General features: G+C 36.9%; 1 protein-coding gene across 2 annotated transcripts in view; it reads right to left on the reverse strand.

The window, feature by feature from the left end:
- LOC117408768 (centromere-associated protein E-like) overlaps positions 1-17,121 on the reverse strand; it is a 62,735-nt gene that overhangs the window by 14,150 nt on the left and 31,464 nt on the right. For both annotated transcript variants that reach the window (XM_059000196.1, XM_059000202.1), the window contains exons 29-46: positions 15,827-15,976; positions 15,402-15,638; positions 14,784-14,918; positions 14,467-14,679; positions 13,851-14,012; positions 13,519-13,746; positions 13,187-13,282; positions 9,670-9,894; positions 9,355-9,450; positions 8,136-8,243; positions 7,791-7,994; positions 6,952-7,068; positions 6,621-6,827; positions 3,680-3,775; positions 3,277-3,432; positions 2,307-2,414; positions 1,322-1,525; positions 228-344 (exon numbers count right to left, since the gene is read on the reverse strand). In XM_059000196.1, the coding sequence (XP_058856179.1) occupies positions 228-344; positions 1,322-1,525; positions 2,307-2,414; positions 3,277-3,432; positions 3,680-3,775; positions 6,621-6,827; positions 6,952-7,068; positions 7,791-7,994; positions 8,136-8,243; positions 9,355-9,450; positions 9,670-9,894; positions 13,187-13,282; positions 13,519-13,746; positions 13,851-14,012; positions 14,467-14,679; positions 14,784-14,918; positions 15,402-15,638; positions 15,827-15,976 (2,859 nt within the window). The remainder of the gene's footprint in view (positions 1-227; positions 345-1,321; positions 1,526-2,306; positions 2,415-3,276; positions 3,433-3,679; positions 3,776-6,620; positions 6,828-6,951; positions 7,069-7,790; positions 7,995-8,135; positions 8,244-9,354; positions 9,451-9,669; positions 9,895-13,186; positions 13,283-13,518; positions 13,747-13,850; positions 14,013-14,466; positions 14,680-14,783; positions 14,919-15,401; positions 15,639-15,826; positions 15,977-17,121) is intronic.

The raw sequence follows: 17,121 nt of genomic DNA on the forward strand, positions 1-17,121 counted from the left end.
TGAACACCAACATTATTAAACTGAAGATATCATAAATCCTGACTTAATGTCCCTCATAACTATCTCATTCCTATTCATGGGTCCTTCAAAAACAAAAGTTGGAGACAGAATTACCACAGTATGAAAAAAAAAAAAAAAAAAAAGTATTTCTGTCCTACTAGATGTAAATGTTTAGGTAGGATAAATAAAAAAAAAAAAAATAATAAAAAAACAGAATGCAAGCTTACTTGTTCTTGTAGTTCAGATTCTCTCTTTGCATTCTGGGTCCTCAGGTCACTGACCAGTTGCTGCTGCTGTCTCAGCTCTTCCTGCGCAGATCTCAGTTCATCTTGTTTCTTTGAAGCCTGCATGAAGAATAATGCAGTTAAATTACTTCAAGCACATATTAAGGATAAAAGCAAACACATAAACCATCATTAGATATTTCATGAAATACCAACTTGAAAACCTTAAAAACTTTAAGGTAAATTGCTTGAATGTTGTAATACGTTTTTAGACTTAAGCTGGTGTCAGGATGTGGCTACACATATTCTTACAAGTAATCCTTTCAGATCTTCACTGGCTATCTGTCAAATAATGCACTGATTTTAACTGCCTCTCAGACTAGATGCTCTACTGACTGTCAGCTGGTAGTATCGAGTTTCATTATTTAGGTCTGAAGATGTGAGATGACATTTGTTCTGCTATACTGCCGTACTGAGATGGTATACATTTAGTTTAGAGCATCGGAACGGCAGAAAAATGTTGGTTTACAGCCTCCACATGGCAGTAAAAATGTCAGTGCAAAGGGTGAGAGGAAGATTAGCTTCCAAGTTATTGCTATTAATTGGTAATCAATCAAATAAAATGCAGTGTCGATGTACAATTTATTATTTCGGGAATAAACATAACATTTAATTTGAACTGTTATTTGGCATCCTTTGTTTTGTAGTTCATTCACTGGGATAAAGTAAGGCCTACAACATATTCTTTACTCCTAGGATATTTTTTTTTCCTTTAACGTGTTACATATTGTAACGTCTTGCTGTAAAATAAAGGTACACACACAGGTGCCACACCCCCCTGCCTGCGTTCTGAGCAATATAATGGCTTTTATTACTTTTTGAAAACGAACAAAATATCCAAACGAATATTTAAATTATGACCAAATATCCGAACATGAAAATTCTGTGTTCATCCCAGCACTACCCCCAATATAATGTTTTATTACAATTTGCCAGTTACAAAAATATTTTTGATTTCTTTATAAAATGTTCTTTGTGAAAACACCCTGAAAGAAATATGAGAACACATCACTGACTGGCAATTTGAAGCCTCTCACCATCTCTAGGTTTTGATTATTTTCAGCTTTGAAACTCTCCAGTATTTCCTGAAGCTCGTCTCTCTCCTTAGTGAGAGATGAAATCTGTTCCTGCAGCTCTCCCAGTTGAAGTTCAGTATCTAGTCCTTGATCACCGTCTCTCTTCTCAGCCAGACGATCACGTTCACGAGTTACCAACTTCAGCTCCTCCGTCACCTGGTTAATCTGAAAAGATTTCAAATTTAACTTAAATATTTCTTATATTTCTGTATGACGTACAGTGGGTTTCCCAAGTATGCAAACATTAGGTAAGGGATAAACAATAATAAAGGTTGAATTGGTAAACATTAGTCAGTCAGTGGTTTGAATGTCATTAGGTACAGAAAATAATCCATAGTTTCTTTACCAATTTAACACTTTGAGAGTTGTTTATGTCACTTAAATGTCTTCCTAATTGCTACTAGTTTGATACCGAGATTCAATTGATTGTTCATTTGGTAATTGGATTTTGTTTTTGCTCTTTTGTTACACTTAGTTCAAACAGTTAAAATGTTTGTCTCTCACATTGTGGGAATGTGGTCACTAAGAAGATGAGAACACACATTATTGGTATGAGGAAATAACACAAGGATTTGCTTACTATACTAAAAAAGGAGCAAAATGCTTCAATTAGCAGGATGAAAGGGCAAGAGACAACAAGCTGTTAGTTCAACTTACAGTTGCAGTTGACACCATCTTTAAGGTTAGGTTAATGGATTAATTTATGTGTACAATGTATCTATCTTTGACAAAACATTGTCATTTTTCCACATTTAATTTAATTAAAGCGTTATTTTATTTGTCTGAGAATGATGGGTTTAAGTGGGGGTAGGCCGGATCACTGTGGCCATAAAATCGCTTTATTTTTCAATTCCCCAGTGTGCATTTGTCAATATAACAGACGTGTGCTGATTATATTTCAGTACAATGTGTTTAAGACCAAAACAGCAATACAATTAAAACTCACCTGTTCTGCCAGTTTGTGCTGCAGACTTGATATTTGAGCTTCTTTTTCAGCAACCTGGCTTTTAAACTCATCAGCCACTTGCTGTTGGTGCTTCAGTTGAGTCTCAGACTAGAAAAAAATGCAATTGCAACTGAGATTTTGTTGTCTTAATATATTAATATAGTATTTGACCAAAAACAGAAATACAGTATAGAGTTGGCGCCGCCTAATCGGGATACTGCTTGCTGCTTAAATGGGATATAACTCTGGGTGACTGTTCTTCCCAATGGTATTTATGCTGTCTAATTGGGAAATCACTTCGTTTAATTGGGATACAGTATTTTCAAATGATGAACGGAGATCGCTTTTCAGAGCAAGAAGGGTCACGTAGCAGAGTGCAGTGAGTACGTGATTACCCTGTGACTTGCGTAAACCATGTTGAATTGAAGGAGTCTCCTGTGGTTTCTCAGGCTGCTCTTGCAAAGAAAGTTGCCGTGTCAAAATCGCAGGTGCAAATAATTTTGTTTAGGAATAAAAAAAAAACACATTTCACTCGTATTTTAAATTATGTATTTAACATTTAATGATAATGTGATTTCATTATTTTTCTTTTAATCAAAAATCAAGTGTGACTAAGGTCGTCTCAACGGCCTCTCGTTTAATTGGGACTGCCTCTTATTTCGGGATATTTTCCCTTCTCCCAAGACGTCCCATTAATCAGCGCCGACTGTATTAGTATTGATCAAAGAGTTGTTTAGATGTATTCCTACAGCTATGAACAAATAATAATGTATAAGTAAATATACATTTTGCAATGAAGTAAAAATATAAATATAAATTCCTCCTGCAGATGATCTACGCAGCAAGCCTGTCCCGGCTCTGGAGCAGCTCCTCTTTCTTGGCAGAGTGTGATACATGATTCTGTAAATCCCCCCCCACCGTAAAAAATGTATGAAGATTTAAACAACAACAATTATATATCAAATCTCACCTTTGACAAGATCTCTTCAGAGGTCTTTCTGAGCTGGTCCATTTCTGCTCTGACACTCTTCAATGTTCCCTGCAGCTCGTCTCGTTCCATGGTGAGTGAGGAAAACTGATTCTGTTCACCTGTTACCAACTTCAGCTCCTCTGTCACCTGGTTTAGCTGAATAATGAACAGTAAATTATTAAATCTAAAAACATATTTATCATAAAATCATGACTTTTCATCAGTCCCACTTAACCCTTTTTATCTTATTTCTATTTATGGGTCCTTCAAAAACAAAGCTGGAAATAGAATTGCCACAGCACAAAAAGGAATTAAAAAAATAAATAAAAATAATAAAATTAATGCTGTCCTATTAAATATAAATGTTTCGGTAAGATAAAAATAACCAGAATCCAAAAGTTACTTTTTCTAGTAGTTCAGATTCTCTTGCTGCAATCTGGTTCTTCAGGTCACTGACCAATTGCTGCTGCTGTCTCAGTTCTTCTTGGGTCTCTATGGCCTAAACACACACAGAAAAATAAAATAAATAAAAACAAACAAACCACACACACCACGATTAATAAATGCAAGAATACTTTCATTTATAAATTAATACTCACTCGTCCGTGGAGGATTCTGAACTTTGTGTTTTTTGACCTTCTGAAGCTTGTAGTACTTGATACCTTTTCAGCTACCACAAACAGATATGCACATACTGTACGTATAGTTGAACTGGTACCTCCATCCCAATACTCAAAAGCACGTGCTGAAGAATGCCCTTCCCAAATTAAATCACAATTGCATAAGCAGTCTGTGACAGGGCAGAAGCCCTGCTGCTGTAAATAGTGTGTTTGTGTGTGTATGGGAATGCAAGGACTGGGTTAAACCTATCCCTGCCAGCAATCACAATTGTGGCCATTCCCCAATTAGGTATTTGGTCCTAATTGGGGAGTAACCACATGTATAAAAGAAACCAGAAACCTTGTTTGTTGGAGAAGTTTGGGGGTGAGCGTTTTTGCTGTGATTTTTGTGTTGTTTTGCAACGTAATGGTGAAGGCTAATGCCCAGCCTACAAGTGATTTATTATTTAGTTTGAACCTTTTTTGTACACCCTGGGGAATTACGCAATTACGCGCCCGCGTAATTTTACGCATTAAAACTTATGATCACGCATTGCCACATAATATCCCTTAACCCTATGCCGCCTACGGGGAATTACCATATTTGGGCGTGAATATATAACAACTTTGTGTTAGTGCTTGTAGTTTGGTAGCCGTAAATCAAAAATTAAAACCCAATATATCAACAGAAAGGCATGAAGTAGACCTTTCCAATGATATAATGTTTGGTTGTGGGATGTGTTATATTTTTTCACATATAAGCCACGCCTCCCAAAAAAAATTAAATTGTGTAATAAATAATTTGTAAAAAAAACACAAATACTCTATTTTTTCTAAACGATGTAGAAAAAAAATAGAGTATTTAGGAGCTGCACAATTTTACAAGGATTTCAAATCAGAACTGAACTGAAATTGCTTGTATAGTTGCAGAGCTATACAGGGTTTTGTAATGCGTGTATTTAAGAGCGCCGTAATGGCGAATGTAGGTCAGCTGTGAAATGAAACTGGAAACGTAATATCTTGTTTGTGATAAAAGATAATTATTATTTGTGTATAGCGGTAGCAATATTATATACATGTATATTATTTAGACAGTGTGGAGTAGTGGTTAGGGCTCTGGACTCTTGACCGGAGGGTCGTGGGTTCAATCCCAGGTGGGGAACACTGCTGCTGTACCCTTGAGCAAGGTACTTTACCTACATTGCTCCAGTAAAAACCCAAGTATAAATGGGTAATTGTATGTAAAAATAGTGTAAAAAATAATGTAATTAAGTCACTCGCCTGCAGCAGTGACCGCAAGTGAAACTGTCTCTGCTGAAGACATGCAGTCAACCAGCAGCTGCGGATCTGAGGTCAGAAGAGAGGCGCAACAGTGGATCCGTTAGGTCAGCATGTGTGTCGGCACTAAGGAGCGAGTCTCACAGTAAACATCGCCTCTTGGGATGGAATGGGTAAAGGACCCCAGGTACAGCCTCTGGCTATACAACACTGACCATGGTATGCTTACAACCTTTAAAAAATAAATAGGTTGATTGATTTGTAACGAAAGGAAATGCTTTGTGTAACTAACAATTATACAATGTGAATAGTGTAAATTACCAATGAAGAAGTATAATGCTGTTAATAATCCATATGGGAGAGTATTTTCACTTATTTTGACACTTCCTCCAATGATCAATTCTCAGTTTGCTTGCGTGAATTAAGATTTGTGTGTTGAAATGTCAACGTAAAGCAAATCAAAACTTGTTAAATATCAAAGAAATGAGCGTTTGTTTGAAACACAGCCTGGAGGTTTACTGACTTCCAGTTTCCGAATATCATTATCAGAAGGCCATGGCTGTTTTTTTCTCCAAGCCACGAAAAATAAGCTGCACAGAGAACACCTGCACTTTGTGCAAAAAATAACAGCAACCCCCCCCCCCCCAAATATAAAAGCATTGGCTTCTAGATACATAAATGCTGTAACAAAACACAGCTGATGCAGAGCGCAGCAACTCACTGTACAATCTTGTTCTCTCTGATCAGAGGCATTCTCTTTCAGAGGACAAACTAAAAGAGCTGGTTTTCCTTTATTTCAATTTTGCAATTTAAAAAAGACTTTACGTCAACATAAAATCATTTTGTTTAGTCTTTGATGCTTTATTTTAATTTGACCTGCTGTGCTATGATAATATGAGAAGTACCCAATATAATTGCACATAATTTGTTATGTTGCACAGTACTTTTGTTTAATTGTACTTGTAAGCATCTAAAATCTACTGCAGGGTAATTTTGCTGAATATTCCTTATTTAACAACTTTAGTTTTAACATAACTGCTGGGTCACTTTTTTCAAGGAATGATAAAGCACTTGATTCTGTGATACAAATGTCCTGTATGTGCTATATAAATACATAATACCTGCATATATTTCTAATGGTGGTTCAAATTGTGTTATATTTCATTTAATTTGTAAAACAAATGAAAGGATTTAATGTTGCATAATTTTTTTTTTCCTTGCATAATTGTGTTTTTCTGAGCAGAATTCCCTGGGGTATAATTTTGGCCCTCATGCCAGTTTATTTTATTCCTGCTTTTGTATGTGTTTGTTAATAAACGTGCACACCAGTGCTTAAAAACTGCACCTTTCTGCCTCTGGGTCTCTTTCTGTCAGTAACAGCCTGGGCTGTGATGCTACCCTGTTACATAGTCCTATAGATATATCACATATCCTCTTCAGGAAATTCTTAAGCTTTCCAACACTCACCATCTCAATGTTCTCATGCAAGTCATCCTTCATCTGGTTCTTTTCAGCTCCGACACACTCCAGTATTTCCCGAAGTTCATTTCTCTCCTTAGTGAGAGATGAAATCTGTTCCTGCAAATCTCCAAGTTCAGCAGCATCTCTCCTCTCAGCTAGAAGATGATCCCGTTCACTGTTTACCAGCTTCAGTTCATGAGTCCACTGGTTTACCTAATAAGATAAAAAGTCAACTGATTATCAAAACAAAAATGACATTTCCTTTAAGACATCAGGACTTGTATTTGACCATCCCAGTTTGAAGTACAGCAACAAGATATCCAGAATGCAAGCTTACTTTTTCTTGTAGTTCAGATTCTCTCTTTGCAGTCTGGGTCTTCAGGTCACTGACAACTTGCTGCTGCTGTCTCAGCTCTTCCTGCGCAGATCTCAGTTCATCTTGATTCTTTGAAGCCTGTATGAAGATTTAATAGTGACTAACATAATGCTGTTAAATTACTATAAGCACATATTAAGGATAAAAGGAAACACAGAATGCATCTTTAGATAATTCATGAAATACCAATTTGAAAACCTTAAAAACAACTTGTAAATTGCTTGATTGTTGTAATATGTTTTTAGACTTAAGCTGGTGTCAGGATGCGGCTGCACATATTCTTACAAGTAATCCTTTCAGATCTTCACTGGCTACCTGTTAAACAATGCACTGATTTTAACTGCCTCTCAGGCTAGATGCTCTACTGACCATCAGCTGGTAGTAATGAGTTGCATAATTTAGGTCTGAAGATTTGTGTGGTGACATTGTTTCTGCTATACTGAGACAGTATACTTTCAGTTTAGAGCCTCGGTACAGCAGAAGTTTTTGTTTATGGCCTCCATATGGCAGTAAAAATGTGCCACAGATGAGAGGAAGATTAGCTTCCAAGTTAATTGCCATTAATTTGTACTTGATTGTAACTGAGGGAAGGACTTTTTTTTGTGTTTTGAAATCAACACACATTTATGGATTTATTTAATACCTGCCGATAAAAACTTCTCAGCACACACCTAACAGAATGTTTTATTACAATCTGCCAGTTACAAAAATATTTGTAATTTCTTTATGAAAGGTGCTATGAGAAAACACCCTGGAAGAAATGAGAACACATCACTGACTAGCAATTTGAAGCCTCTCACCATCTCTATGTTTTGATTATTTTCAGCTCTGACACTCTCCAGTATTTGCTGAAGCTCGTCTCTCTCCTTAGTGAGAGATGAAATCTGTTCCTGCAGCACTCCCAGTTGAAGTTCAGTCTCTAGTCCTTGATCACGGTCTCTCTTCTCAGCCAGATGATCACGTTCACGAGTTACCAACTTCAGCTCCTCCGTCACCTGGTTAATCTGAAAAGAAGATTGACAAATACCGGTCGAAAACAATAAAAAGAAACCAGAGATCACATTGCTTTTGTACCTTTTTAACACTATAAATCAAAGTGTTTCCCTTCCCCTTTAAGACCAAACAGCAATACAATTAAAACTCACCTCTTCTGCCAGTTTGTGCTGCAGACTTGATATTTGAGCTTCTTTTTCAGCAACCTGGTTTTTAAACTCATCAACCACTTGCTGTTGGTGCTTCAGTTGAGTCTCAAACTAGAAAAAAAAGCAATATAAAATCTAAAGATCAAAGGGTGACATCACAGAAATGTTTTAAGTGCACTCGCATTAGAGTCCTGCATCAGGTCGGGTTCAGGTTGGAATGTGAACTCTCTCGGTTTGGGTCAAAAAAATAAATACATTTTTGGGTCTGAATTTGAAAATCACCAAATACGTTTTCTGTCCTTTCAGTGTACTCGTCTGTAATCCTTTCCCAAATAACGTATTAGAAGGTAAATATACCAGTATTTCCTGCACTAACGCAGGAGGCGATTAGGGAGCAGTCAGCCGACTAAGCAGCGTTCTTGCTTGCTTTATACGTTGCAAGAACCTTTTATCAAGTCTGCTTGGCGATATTAAAGTTTGTGAACAAGGTGAAACAAAAAAAGATAGCACACAGTTTATATCAGGTAGTGGATAATAGTTTGAGTGTGCAATTCTTTTGGAATCGTAGTGAATGAAAATAATGAACATGTGACTGGATTGGTTACTTGTCTTTTTGTGAACGACAGCCACAAAACTGGTACATCTCTGCAAAAGCACAGATGTAGCTCACTTTCAACTGGTGGCACGAAAGAACAGACATGTATTTTATGGTAAAATTAAGTAGAAATAGTTAATATGCTACAATGTTAAAATATATCCAGACTAGAGAAAGCGTGAGAGAGTCAGTTGAAGCTGGCAGTAGGTAAAGGACAAACACTTGCGGGTCTGGGTCGGAAGTGGGGTCGTAAAATTCGGACCCTCACAGGACTAATTTGCATTGAATTTTGGGTATGATAGGAACATGAAAGATTGTCCAGCATTTTAACAGCTGGGTACGTAAATGTAAACCCACTCAATTTGATTACAGGCCCATCACTCAGCATAGCTGATACTTGTGCGAGCGAAATAAATGCAGAGGATTAAAAATGGCGGTTAAACATGTCTGACAGTAAAAAAAAATACAGAACATTTCACAGGAGTATGTATGTATGTAAATACTCACTGTATTAGTCCATTAAAATTATGCCAAAGAAATATCCAGAATGACAAAAATGACATCATGACTTGTATTTGACCATCCCAGCTTAAGCACAGCAACAAGATATCCAGAATGCAAGCTTACTTTTTCTTGCAGTTCAGATTCTCTCTGTCCAGTCTGGATCTGCAGGTCACTGACCAGTTGTTGCTGCTGTCTGAGCTCTTCTTGAATCCCAGTGGTCTGCATAAACAATTAAAGGATTGTAAAAAAGAAAGTTTTACAATTCTGTACTTGTTTACACACTTCTAGATGAGCTATTTAAAAAAACCTTCACTGCAAAGCAGCTTGAAGCAGTCTAGTTATTGAGCCAATTAAGCACACATGTGGCCAAATGTGTGAATACACCACATCACTGACTGGCAGTTTAGACCATCTTATTTTATAATGCAACAGACTAACCATCTCAATGTTCTCCTGCATCTCAGCCTTCAGCTGGTTCTTTTCAGTTTCGACACTCTCCAGTATTTCCTGAAGCTCATCTCTCTCCTTAGTGAGAGATGAAATCTGTTCCTGCAGCTCTCCCAGTTGAAGTTCAGTATCTAGTCCTTGATCACCGTCTCTCTTCTCAGCCAGACGATCACGTTCACGAGTTACCAACTTCAGCTCCTCCGTCACCTGGTTAATCTGAAAAGATTTCAAATTTAACTTAAATATTTCTTATATTTCTGTATGATGTACAGTGGGTTTCCTAAGTACGCAAACATTAGGTTTTTGTTTAATAAAAATCGCTGTCTTTATAGGTGTGTATGATTTGTTTGTTAGCGAAATCTCAGTCAACAACTGAAGACATGAGGATAATTTCGTACCACTTAATTTGCACCAATAAAACATAACCTGATTAACCGTACTGATGGCATATCAAACACTTAGATGACAGATACGGTTGCATTGTTGTAGAACTTAAGGATAAAACTAAATACATTGACAAGGAATTGCATTAGTTCCATTACTTAGTTGAGCACAAGGTGGTTTCAATAAATACCATGATTTAAAATATAGGCCTACTATGTGATAGTTTGGATTATTCAGTCTATTTAAAACCAGTCGGTAGGTGTTTATTGTTTTGATTATTTTGAGAGAGATAGAGATATTATATATATATATAGATATATAGAGATATTATATATAGATATATATATATATATATATATATATATATATATATATATATATATATATGGTCTAATAAACTGCTACCGAATAAGACCAATTTTGCTACCTACTTTCCATGCAGGTAGCAAACCCTCACTACTGCCTTAAAGTTAACGTCTAGCCCTGATATTATATATATTTTTGTTATGCGGAATGCGATAAAACGAGAAGCAAAAAAAAGTTGTTCACCTTCATTTTACAACGTGTTTGTTTTGTTGTGAACAATTCATTCTTTACTCATGGGATATTTTTCTATGTTAACGTGTTACATATTACAGAGGTCTTGCTGTAAAATAAAGGTACACACACAGGGGCCACGGCCACTCACCCTGACCCTGCTGCTATGCGGTCTGTGTTCAGAAAGGCTTTTATTACTTTTTGAAGAACGAATATCCGAACGAATAATTAAATTATGAGTAATTATCTCAACATGAAAATCCTGTGTTCGTCCCAGCACTAGACACACACAGTTACAGTCAAAAGTTTACATAACTCAATGGAAAATTATCATTTCTAGAAATTTCTCAAAGAATTTTAGGTAAAATCTTTTGTAGCAAAAAAGTTTTGCTTTTGTGGATGAGGGAAAAAAAATGTTGGCGACCTGTTTCAATATACAAAGTATGTATTGTTAGATCAATTATGTTAATTGAGAGCTTAAGTTGGAATGAAAACCAGAAGACCCTGCGACCCTCGAGGACTGGAGTTCGACACCCCTGGTCTAAAGTTATGGGAGGACGGGGGATACTGTGAAAGTCACAGGCTAGTAGCGTGTGTTGCCACCATTGGAAGCAATAGCAATCAGTCATAGTCACTCAAGCGTGTCACAGTCAAGGATGAGTGATCGAGGGATTAAAAAGAAACCAAAAACATTTCGTCAATGTTCATCATTTATATACCTTTGAAAATAAATGTGATAAGTTTCTTTTGATGCTCAGTATATATTAGCTACTAATAGAAGCAAATGGACTTTTTTTTTTTTTTTTTTTAAATGCTGACGCTTGTCAACTGTTAAGCCATGACGTTGTTATGCCTATTGCACCAACCAACAATTTAGCCTGGCTTAGCTACATCTGACGTCAACATTCTACGTCTGGCATTCAAAAATGCGCGTTCATGTAAATTAGACTTGCATATTAAATCTTAAGGACCCGAATGAATGATGCAATGCTTGCAACAGCAAAATTCTACAGTAAACTTATTCTGTTTGAAATTGTTCCAATTTTGTTGCCTTGTTTTCAGCTAATGTTAATGGATCCCCGCTTGAGTTCCCCTGTAATGACTACACACAGCAGCTTCTGAGCTGTTGCTAGGCAGTTGTGAAACAACTTCCGGGAGCACTGCAAACTTTAAATTTGTAAACTGAAATAAAATAATGTATATAGCAAGTGCTAAAAGAAGGAAGCCAAACTTTGATAACATTGAAATTAGAAAGCTAATTTAACTGTGTAATTAATATAAAAAGACTGTGTAATTAACATAAAAAGACATTAATACTAAAATGCTAAGCAGTACAACGCAAATGACTAAATCAGAAAAAAGCAAGGTAATTGGAAAGGAGTTCAGTGTGGAAGATCCAGATACTCTGGACTGCAGTACAATGTAAAACTTCCTGTGAATGGGGGGCTCCCGAGTGGCGCATCCAGTAAAAGGACTCGCTAGAGTGCAGGATGCGCTCTATAGCCTGGACGTCGCGAGTTCGAGTCCAGGCTATTCCACAGCTGACCATGGATGGGAGCTTCCAGGGGGCGGCGCTCAATTGGCAGAGCGTCGCCCGGGTGGAGGGAGGGTTAGGTCGGCCAGGGTGTCCTCGGCTCACCGCGCACCAGCGACCCCTGTAGTCTGGCTGGGCGCCTGCGGGCTTGCCTATAAGCTGCCCAGAGCTGCGTTGTCTTCCGACGCTGTAGCTCTGAGGCGGCTGCACGGTGAGTTTGCAGTGTGTAAAGAAGCGGGCGGCTGACGGCACACGCTTTGGAGGACAGCGTGTGTTTATCTTCGCCCCTCCCGAGTCAGCGCAGGGGTGGTAGCGGTGAGCTGAGCCTAAAAAATAATTGGGCATTTCAAATTGGGGAGAAAATAATAAAAACTAATTGGCAACGACTAAATTAAAAAAAAAAAAAAAACACACTTCCTGTGAATGGATGGAGTAACGTCAACATTTGCACTGGCCATTAAAAGTACAACGAGGTATGTTCCTTGCTTTTAAATTTACAGGTTATTGAATAAAAAAAAAAAAATAACAGATTCATCCGATATCAGACTCTAATAGCAAGTTGTAATTGATAGTAATGTTACTATTGCAATGTATTTTCTATTGTTTTGGCCAGGTTACAATATTTGCACTATTCAGATTATTTTATGAATGTTATTATTTGATAGAATTAAACAGATGTAGAATATTTAGGTTGCTATATGATAAGTGTTTTTTTTATTCTGAATACAAACATATTATTATTTGGTACTCTGATTTGCACTGCACAGCTAATGCTGCTGTAGCTTTAAATTGGAGGAAATATGCACTGTGACATTGCTGCACAACTGCTTAGGTTAGGTTGTGTCTTGGTAGAAGTTTCACTGAGCTCTATTTTAAATTCAGTAAACAAAAAAAAACAACTTGTGCCTAAGGAAATAGAGTAATGAATGAAAAAATCTCATCTTGGACATTGCTTGTACACTTCGTGAACCCGACAGGTTCCTCCAAAGAGTAAACGTAAACTTTAATAGCTTACACTATGATGCCAAATAAATATCCAGAATGCAAGCTTACTTTTTCTTGCAGTTCAGATTCTCTCTGTGCAGTCTGGACCTGCAGGTCACAGACCAGTTGTTGCTGCTGTCTCAGCTCTTCCTGAATCTCAATGTTCTGCATAAATAATTGTAGGGTTATAAAAAGAAAACACAGTTTTACAATTCTGTACTTGGTTTATAATGGAGCACACACTTCTAAATTAGCCATTTAAAAAGAAACCTTAACATTACAAAGCAGCTTAAAAGCAGTCTAGTTACCGAGTCAAAAAAACATACAGGTCACCAAATGTGTGAATACATCACATCACTGACTGGCAGATTAGATTCTCTCTCACTTTATCACATACTGACCATCTCAATGTTCTCCTGCATGTCAACCTTCAGCTGGTTCTTTTCAGCTCTGACACCATCCAGTATTTCCTGAAGCTCATCTCTCTCCTTAGAGAGAGATAAAATCTGTTCCTGAAGCACTCCCAGTTGAGGTTCAGTCTCAGGTCCCTGAACAATGTCTCTCTTCTCAGCCAAGAGTTGATCTCGTTCACATTTAACCAGCTTCAACTCTTCAGAGAGATGTAGAACCTAGAGATTTTAAAATCAATGATAATAGCAGCAAGATCTTCTGCAATACTGAAACTCTGGAGTTTCAATAGAATTGTTGGTCAACACTATGAATTCAATGTTACCTTTTCCTGTAGTTCTTGGCTAAATGAATCCTTATTCTCCTCTGCACTGTCTGTCAATAGAGATTTTCTCTCTGCAGTTTGGCTCTTCCGGTCACTTACTAGCTGTTCCTGCTGTCTCAGATGTTCCTGAGTGCTTCTCAGCTGCTCCTGAGTCTCTACAGCCTGCACTCCATGAACAAAATTGTAAGATCGCAAAAATAACGCAGTTAAATTACATTATGGTCTGTACCATTCAATAATTAATATACAATAGTTAAACAGTGGTCTCCCTTTATACCGTGGAACCAGTTACAAGGCAGTATGGTCATGGCTCCCATTTTCCCTATAATGCCATTCCACTAGCAGTTTCATTCTCGTTAAAAGGCGGAACACAAACAGAGGTCTTGAAACTATGGCTCACTACTAGAGTGTAACAAAGGGAAGCACAACATTTCATAACATGTGACTATAATGATAAATATATACCTGGAAGCCATTTTCCTTGGTAAAGTAACTTGATAATTTGTGCAACCAAAGAAGTTTGAAATTCCAGCTAGTACAAGTAGAATGTAAAATCCTTAAAAACAACATGCCAGAATGCTGAACCACTAATAGCAGATACCAAGTAAAAACACACCATCTTGATGTTCTCCTGCAGGTCAGCCTGGAGTTGGTCCTTTTCAGCTCTGACACTCTCCAGTATTTCCTGAAGCTTGTCTCTCTCCTTAGTGAGAGATGAAATCTGTTCTTGAAGCACTCCCAGTTGAAGTTCATACTCTGAACCACATTGTCTCCTCTCAGCCAGAAGATGATCCTGTTCACAGGTTACCACTTTCAATTCCCTAGTCATCTGTTTAAATCAGAAAAAAAATGTTAAACAAAACTGTTCAATTTTCTCTTACAATAGTACAAGGTGTTATGTTAATGAAGTATTTTCAATAAACTCAAACTTACTTTTTCTTGTAGTTCTTTTATTCCACTCAAGTTCTCTTCACCACTTACTACTTGGGATTCTCTCACTGCAATCTGTTTTTGTAGGTCATTGATTTGTTGCTGCTGTTGTCTCAGCTCTTCTTGAGTATCAATAGCCTGCATAAAATGACTAGAATTTAAAAATCAACAAAATAAAAAAAGGTAATCTGTACATTGAAGCCCCCCCCCCCCCATCATAAAGAGTGCATTTCATGGTTTCTTTATTGGTCATTAACACTAGTCAAGTCAGCTTATAAAAAAATCGAAGTATGCTTGTTTCTAAATGCATATAATACATGACAAATCAACATGCTCTCAAGTTTACTATGACACTTGCATTTGACCTTTCCTTTTATACCCTTAAAATGTAATTTGCAGTATCTACAATCACAAGTTAAACTGAACTATAATAATGACTTTCTTTATTAATAAATCCAGATTTAATTTTCTTGGAACAGTAACTATGTACTTTACAACTCAGAAAATACCTGAACACTAAACTAAATATCCAACCTCCAACCTATACCCTGAACAGTACAAAGTAGATTATACCAAGACAATCCCTCGAAAAGCCCAGTTCCTGTGTTTTCTAACATTCACCATCTCAATGTTCTCCTGCAGGTCAGCTTCCAGTTGTTTCTTTTCCGTTTTGATGCGCCCCAGTATTTCCTGAAGCTCATCTCTCTCCTTAGCGAGAGATGAAATCTGTTCCTGCAGCTCTCCCAGGTGAAGTTCAGGCTCTGATTGCTGAGCCATATTTGATGCCAGAGCTCTCTCAGTCATGAGGTGGTCCCGTTCACTGGTTAACAAGTTTAGTGCCTCAGTTAGCTGGTTAACCTGAAGGAAGGGGGGGGTATTTGTAAGTTTGTATAATGCATGTTATTAAAAAAAAAAAAAAAAAAAAAAAAAAAGTGCAATAAAATGTTCTAGTCTTAGTGTTTCCCTGCCATCCAGAAACAAAGTTTATTTTGTATTATTTATATTCCTTCTGTCTCATATCATTTGTGACTAGCATTCATACTCACTTTGTCCTCCAAATTCGCAGCTTCTTTGACTTCAATGTTTGATAGCTGTAGTTCTTTCTCTGCAATCTGACTCATCAGATCATTAACTAGTCTCTGGTGCTGCTCAAGCTCCTGCTGGGAAACCCTCAGTTGTTCCTGAATCTCAAAAGACTGGTGAGAATAAAAGAAAAGAAAAGCACACCCATCTTCAATCTGAAAACTAGTACTTGAATTTCAGTGGCTATTTGTTGGAGTCCCAAAAACAAACTCAACTATTAGAGGAATGGATTTATTTTGGACCAACTTGGCTTCTTATTTGAAATTCATTAATTGTGCAATAAGTTTGAAGTTTTGGCATTGATGCTATGTTAGTTTCAGATTATCTGAATCATCAATGGCTAACTCATGGGTGAAAGTGGCCAATGATTTTGACAAACTCCTGGGGCAAAACCAAATCCCACCAACTGTAGAATAACAAATCTAAAATTATACTCACTTTTATAGAGAAGCTCTGGACCAGTAACCTTTTTTTATTCAGTAAAACTAGTCAGTTTGGGTAACTATAGGGGAGTGTTTCATTCTAAAAGCAGTAGAACAATTCAGTGTTTTAAATCAATATCAGAAGCAATGGTCAATTTTGTGTCTCAATCATAGGCACCTAACTTTGTTAAACAATAGGGGGGAAACTGAAGGACTAACTGCTGAGCATAGAGAAGCAAATGTTTATTTGTTTTATTTTTTTATTTTTATTTTTTTTACAATTAAGCAGCTCTAAAGAAACCTACAAAACTGGCAGATGTTTCAGCATAAAATGTACATGTCCTGCACCTAGAATTCCCACATGTAGTTTATTAAAAGGAAAGTGTTGAAGAAAAGCAAGTACTGTTCTTTAGAAGGTAATTATTTCAAAAGCACTGTTTTTACTATATAAAAAAAGACTTCTCTTAAGCAAATGCAAAGACTTTTTTTTTGCTGAATAAAACTAACTTCAAACAGTATAAACTTAGTTGCAGGAATGACCAGTAAAGAGTTGTTTGTTTTACACCATTAAAATTACACCAAAAAAGTGGGCTTGCATCTTCAAAATATACTGATGAAACTTCTTACTTTGTCATACAATGTAGCAAGTGTACCCAAGCAGTCTGTTGAAAATAAATACTCACTTTCTCTAAAACTAAACATTGCTAAACCAAATACTTTAGATTGCCGTTGAACATCTTTCTTTATTTCCTGCAAACTAGATAAAACAAGAGGTTCATCTGTTTCTGGTCATTTTTTCTGATCTTTATGATGCCCCGTTTCTTGGACACGGTGCT

The sequence above is a fragment of the Acipenser ruthenus genome, chromosome 2 (genome assembly GCF_902713425.1).
Source record: "Acipenser ruthenus chromosome 2, fAciRut3.2 maternal haplotype, whole genome shotgun sequence".
Classification (NCBI taxonomy): Eukaryota; Metazoa; Chordata; class Actinopteri; order Acipenseriformes; family Acipenseridae; genus Acipenser; species Acipenser ruthenus.